The 6,882-nt window shown below is 47.7% G+C and overlaps 1 protein-coding gene across 1 annotated transcript in view; it reads right to left on the bottom strand.

The window, feature by feature from the left end:
• Nucleotides 1-3,582: 3,582 nt before the first annotated feature.
• The window catches only part of LOC140405333 (CD276 antigen homolog), a 52,908-nt gene continuing 49,608 nt past the window's right edge, over nucleotides 3,583-6,882 (bottom strand). Inside the window, exon 6 of the mRNA XM_072493623.1 lies at nucleotides 3,583-3,625. Within this exon, the coding sequence (XP_072349724.1) occupies nucleotides 3,583-3,625 (43 nt within the window). The remainder of the gene's footprint in view (nucleotides 3,626-6,882) is intronic.

Below are 6,882 nucleotides of genomic sequence, written 5' to 3'. Positions count from 1 at the left end.
AGTGTATTCGCCTCGGGAAAAAGCCAGACCGAATCGATACCTGCAGCCATCAACATAACAACACCCCAGCCGTCTGCATATAAAGTTGCAATCCCCGGGAACAATTGGTACAAAATAGACACACAAAGCCGACCCAGACATTTTGGGGCCAGCAGGAGCTGACACAAAGAGAGGTAAACGACCACCCCTCGATCAAGGAATCGCTCCAGCATTGGAGAATATCGAACCAAGTGACTGGGACCAAGTCCAATCACTTGGAACCAGGTACGAGGTCCGCCCGGAGAGGCGGGAAGCCCCTGGGGACTATAAGAATAGGGGCCAAGTTCAAATCGACCCTTCTTCTCCCGGCTGCACCCTTCGAGACCCTCTACAACCGCCGCAAGAGAATGTAAGTTTTACTGCAACAATCGCTACGAGATAGGCACTCCTGACTATCGACCTGTACCAGCTTTCGAATCCCGCAGGCTCAGAACCCGTTCGAAAGGCCATTCGTTTCCCTGACCTGGTGGGCCATTTCCAAAGTTAAGTATTGGCCTGTTAGTTGTAGGAAGTAGCTTAGAAGTAGAAGTAATGTATAAGTATTAATTGTCGTATACAATAAATGAGCGTTGATTTAACTCTTACTAAGCGGTGTGTTGGATTATTGATCATTACTCAGACTTGAACCACGTGGCGGTATCAGAAAGATACCTGGCGACTCAAGAGCAAAGGTGACAGAATAAGAGCAATTAAACTAAGGCGAAAACGAGCAACATTTTGGCGACATCCTGACGGGACCCGATCGAGAAGTGGAAAACCACTCCGGGAGAACCCAAGAAATTTGAATTAGAAACCCAATTGGAAACAGAAAACCACAAGTGTTCAAGCAGTTCTGATTAATAGTCATAATTCGGAAGTGTGTGTATGCATGCGTAACTAACAGGGCTATAAGGTAAAACGGATAGATTTTTGTTGCGTCAAAACTGTCGGAAGTCCGTATTTTCGGAAAGTAGTGAAAGCCATGCCCGCATTTACAACACCGCCTTAGCCCCCTGTTCCAAATTGAAACGAAGCAAGCGGATAGGAAAGATGGCCATGCAGGCAATGCAGCGCCTCATGAACCCTGAGGAATTTGCGGTCGCAGCGACCAGCAGCAGTAGAGTGGGACAGTGTCCCATTTGGGAGGAGGAAATCCGGAAATATCTCAAGGGCAAAGGATGGCCCATGTGGAATGAATTCTGCAGTAATGACGAATCAGGTCCCGGGAGTATAGGGCATACTTGGTGGGAGAACCTGAGCGAGAAACATAAAAAGTGCTTGGGAAAAGCTCGCAAGCCGATGGCAATCGTGTCCTGTTTGGCACAATTGCGAGGCACAGAGGAGGTCGTCAAGACGCTCCGCAAAGAAGTTGAGGGCATACATCGGATGAGTAAAGTCGATGTGAGCGAAGTTGAGAAAGAGAATTTAGAATTAAAGAGGAAATTGGCAGCAAAGGATGAAGAGGTGGCTGACGCCAAATGGGGTCACCAGTCTTGTCTGGCGCATTTAAGCAGTTTCCAGTCTCAATCAGGCCTATCAGGACACGCAACGTGCAGTCCTGGTCAGGAAAGAGACAGAGAAGCAGGTGGAGACGCTACAGAAACAATGCAGTGATCTCAAGGCAGCCTTGAGAGCGCTCCACGCTGCCACCACAGAACAAAGACAAAGCACGCTAGATCACGCAAAGTGCCGGAAGCAGATTGCAGAGCTGCAGTCACTGCTTTCTGTTCAGAAAGGGTTTCAGGAAACCTTTGGAGAAAAGTTAGACCAGGAAGACGGCCCTGATTGGGAAGAGTTGCAAGAAACAGCGCAGAGATATGTTCAGGGAACATGTGCGCAGGGAAAGCCCCAAAAGAGAAAAGCACCCCAACCCCCCACGCAGCAGATAGTTCAAGCTCCAATGAACCCAGTAACCACCCACCGCACAGGCACATCGGACGATGCGGAATTTCTATATTCCACCCCCTTAACAGTGACCCAATTACGGGACGCGTGCGAGAAGATCACACCGTTCCTCCCCAGCTCAGACCCCCACCATTTCTTTGCCACAGTTAGACATCAGACGAACATGTACGGCCTGGATGACAGAGAGCATGTAAAGCTCATGGTTTTAAGTTTAGATCCGTCGGTAGCAGCAGCCCTTACCGACCCACAGAACGTAGGAGGAAGCACCCTTGCAGAAATGCATCCTGGATGCGATCGGGTATAACCGGGGTGACCCCGTAGATGGCCTCAATAAATGTAGGCAAAAGAAATCCGAGCAGCCCACAGCGTTTGCTGGACGCCTGTGGATTCACTTCGCAGCAGTCTTTGGAGACGTAGACCGTGCCCATTTGTCCTCAGACAACATGGCCAAATGGACCCGCACCCTTATCTCCCATGCCACAGATGCAGGACAGAAAGCTTATACGAGTTATGATCCCTCAAAGGAGGCCCATAACGAGAAGTGGGTGGTGAAAAGATTGTCCCGCGTTTGGGAGCAATCTGTTCAGAGTAAACCCACAGTTAAAAACACCAAGGAAAAGCAGGCTGCCGCAGACATGCAGGCAGTAAAACAACACATCACAACCCCGCCTGGGTAAATGAGGGAAAGTACAGCCCCCCACCCAAGTCACAGGAGTGTTACAACTGCGGACAGTTGGGACACTTCGCCAAAGAGTGCAATGTCCCTAAAAAGCCACAGAGAGCCCAGCAGACGGGCATTCTGAGTAAGAAAAAGACAGAGCCCATTCATAGCGTTAGCGCCCGTTCAGATCAGACGGACTTGACCGGAACGGACTGATGGTGTCCGGACTCCCCCAGTTGGGTCTGCGACACCCTTTGGGATAGGTCAGGACGACCCGTAGTTGCAGCGAAATTTCGGCGACAGCCTATCGAATTTCTCTGGGACACAGGAGGGCCCCGCACCACAATAAATTCCTCCACCCTATTTCAAAAGGACACGTGGCCCACTACAGCCACAATCACCCTCAGCGGCTTCACAGGCCACTCACAGCAGGGACACATCACAGCCCCTGTACCCATTCAAAAAAGTCTCTGATTATCCACTCTATCCTCATCATTTTGTAGACCTCTATCAGGTCGCCCCACAATCTCCTTCGTTCCAGTGAGAACAAACCAAGTTCATTCAACCTCTGATGTCAGAGCTTGGTTCTTTACACAGAGAGGGGTGGGTGTGTGGAAGCACTGCCAGCAGAGGTGGTGGAGTCAGAGTCATTCGGGTCATTTAAGCGACTCTTAGACAGGCACATGGACAGCAGTGAATTGAAGGGGTGGAGGTTAGGCTGATCTTGGATTAGGGAAAATGGTCGGCACAACATTGTGGGCTGAAGGGCCTGTACTGTGCTGCACTGTTCTATGTCCTCAGTCTTCCCTTCCTCCACAATCTACAGGCTCTTCAAACCTCGACTTAACTTCACCTCATCACAACAAGATTAACCATCTCTTTCTTCCTGCACATTTCAACTTAAATTAAAAACTAATTTCATCAGCTCTCGAAACAATAACATTATGACTCACCAGAAGCCTGTGACGAATGCGTGCTCTAAATGAGGACCAGAAAGGTTACCCATAAATCAGCCAGCTCACCTCAATAGAACCCTTGTCTCTGCAAGGAAGTAATAATGGGTCAATTATTATTTGATTAAGGGTCATTGAACTTTTGAAAACCATGTTTCACCCTTTCTACATTTAGCCTGGAATAAAACCAATCTGCGACAAGCAACTGGACTGAACATTGCATTTATCATACGCAGTTTAATGCATCTGATAAGATCACAAAGTCACTGTGGGCCATCAGCACAGCAGGAATAAGCCAATTAGAAATGTCTGAAAGACAGGGGACTGTCAGCTCTTTCAACTTTCTATTGACGGCTGGATGTATGCGCCCATTAATTGTTGCTCCATTGTGGCTCTCCCATGTTCAGTAAACAGGAAATTTGTTTTATATTGGCAGGAGGCTGTAACACAGTGATGGGCAACCTCGGCCTGTGAGTAGGCCGCAAGACTGTCCCTCCTTCACCTCAGTGGGCCGCAAGATTGAAATTGGGCTTGTTCACTAACCGTGACCCCATGAATAAGATTAAATACATTTAATACACGCCAAATATTTCATAGCAATTATAGAAAATGCTTCATCATTTATATATTAATAGAACTCTCATCAACTTATGAACCAGGACAGGTGTTAGATTTGGAGGTAGCATTTTGGTGATAGTGACCACAATTCGATTACGTTTACTTTAGTGATGGAAAGGGATAGGTATATACCGCAGGGCAAGTGTTATATCTGGGGGAAAGGCAATTATGATGCGATGAGGCAAGACTTAGGATGCATCGGATGGAGAGGAAAACTGCAGGGGATGGGCACAATGGAAATGTGGAGCTTGTTCAAGGAACAGCTACTGCATGTCCTTGATAAGTATGTACCTGTCAGGCAGGGAGGAAGTGGTCGAGCAAGGGAACCGTGGTTTACGAAAGCAGTCGAAAGACTTGTCAAGAGGAAGAAGGAGGATTATGTAAAGATCAGGCATGAAGGTTCATTTAGGGCGCTCGAGAGTTACAAGTTAGCTGGGAAGGACCTAAAGAGAGAGCTAAGAAGAGCCAGGAGAGGACATGAGAAGTCTTTGGCAGGTAGGATCAAGGATAACCCTAAAGCTTTCTATAGATATGTCAGGAATAATAAATGACTAGGGTAAGAGTAGGGCCAGTCAAGGACAGTAGTGGAAGTTGTGCTTGGAGTCCGAGGAGATAGGAGAGGTGCTAAATGAATATTTTCATCAGTATTCACACAGGAAAAAGACAATGTTGTCGAGGAGAATACGGAGATTCAGGCTACTAGACTAGAAGGGCTTGAGGTTCATAAGGTGATAGCAGTTCTGGAAAGTGTGAAAATAGATAAGTCCCCTGGACCGGATGGGATTTATCCTAGGATTCTCTGGGACGCTAGGGAGGAGATTACTGAGCCTTTGCCTTTGATCTTTAAGTCATCTTTGTCTACAGGAATAGTGTCAGACGCCTGGAGGATCGCAAATGTTGTCCCCTTGTTCAAGAAGGGGAGTAGAGACAACCCCGGTAACTATAGACCAGTGAGCCTTACTTCAGTTGTGGCAGAATCTTGGAAACGTTTATAAGAGATAGGATGTATAATCATCTGGAAAGGAATAATTTGATTTGAGATAGTCAACACGGTTTTGTGAAGGGTAGGTCATGCCTCACAAACCTTATTGAGTTCTTTGAGAAGGTGACCAAACAGGTGGATGAGGGTAAGCAGTTGATGTGGTGTATATGGATTTCAGTAAAGAGTTTGATAAGGTTCCCCACGGTAGGCTACTGCAGAAAATACAGAGGCATGGGATTCAGGGTGATTTCGCAGTTTGGATCAGAAATTGGCTAGCTGGAAGAAGACAAAGGGTGGTGGTTGATGGGAAATGTTCTGACTGGAGTCCAGTTACTAGTGGTGTACCACAAGGATCTGTTTTGGGGCCACTGCTGTTTGTCATTTTTATAATGACCCTGGAGGAGGGTGTAGAATGATAGCATTGTGGATAGCGCAATTGCTTCACAGCTCCAGGGTCCCAGGTTCGATTCCGGCTTGGGTCACTGTCCTGTGCGGAGTCCTGCACATCCTCCCAGTGTGTGCGTGGGTTTCCTCCGGGTGCTCCGGTTTCCTCCACAGTCCAAAGATGTGCAGGTTAGGTGGATTGGCCCATGATAAATTGCCCTTAGTGTCCAAAATTGCCCTTAGTGTTGGGTGGGGTTACTGGGTTATGGGGATATGGTGGGTGTTGACCTTGGGTAGGGTGCTCTTTCCAAGAGCCGGTGCAGACTCGATGGGCCGAATGGCCTCCTTCTGCACTGTAAATTCTATGATCTAGAAGGATGGGTGAGCAAATTTGCCGATGACACGAAAGTCGGTGGAGTTGTGGACAGTGCGGAAGGATGTTACAAGTTACAGAGGGACATAGATAAGCTGCAGCGCTGGGCTGAGAGGTGGCAAATGGAGTTTAATGCAGAAAAGTGAGGTGATTCATTTTGGAAGGAATAATAGGAAGACAGAGTACTGGGCTAATGGTAAGATTCTTGGCAGTGTGGATGAGCAGAAGAGATCTCGGTGTCCATGTACATAGATCCCTGAAAGTTGCCACCCAGGTTGAGAGGGTTGTTAAGAAGGCGTATGGTGTGTTAGCTTTTATTGGAAGAGGGTTTGAGTTTCGGAGCCATGATGTCATGTTGCAGCTGTACAAAACTCTGGTGCGGCCGCATTTGGGAGTATTGGCTGCAATTCTGGTCGCCGCATTATAGGAAGGATGGAAAGGGTGCAGAGGGGATTTACCAGAATGTTGCCTGGTATGGAGGGAAGATCTTATGAGGAAAGGATGAGGGACTTGAGGCTGTTTCCGTCAGAGAGAAGGTGGTTAAGAGGTGACCTAATTGAGGCATACAAGATGATCAGAGGATTGGATAGGGTGGACAGTGAGAGCCTTTTTCCTCGGATGGTGATGTCTAGCACGAGGGGACACATCTTTAAATTGAGGTGAGATAGATATAAGACAGATGTCAGAGGCAGGTTCTTTACTCAGAGAGTAATAAGGGTGCGGAATGCCCTGCCTGCAACAGTAGTGACTCGCCAACACTAAGGGCATTCAAATGGTAATTAGATAGACATATGGACGATAAGGGAATAGTGTAGATGGGCTTTAGAGTGGTTTCACAGGTCGGCGCAACATTGAGGGCCGAAGGGCCTGTCTTGCGCTGTAATGTTCTATGTTCTAACTTTAAATGGTGAAAACAATTGTCCCCTCTCACACTCAATGTTGTGAGCAATCAGCACACACCTCATTTCACTTGTCCTCGCTTTGGCGT

Source organism: Scyliorhinus torazame, chromosome X (assembly GCF_047496885.1).
Source record: "Scyliorhinus torazame isolate Kashiwa2021f chromosome X, sScyTor2.1, whole genome shotgun sequence".
Taxonomy (NCBI): domain Eukaryota; kingdom Metazoa; phylum Chordata; class Chondrichthyes; order Carcharhiniformes; family Scyliorhinidae; genus Scyliorhinus; species Scyliorhinus torazame.
The sequence above is the reverse complement of the archived record's forward strand: the minus strand, read 5'-3'. Positions and strand labels throughout refer to the sequence as shown.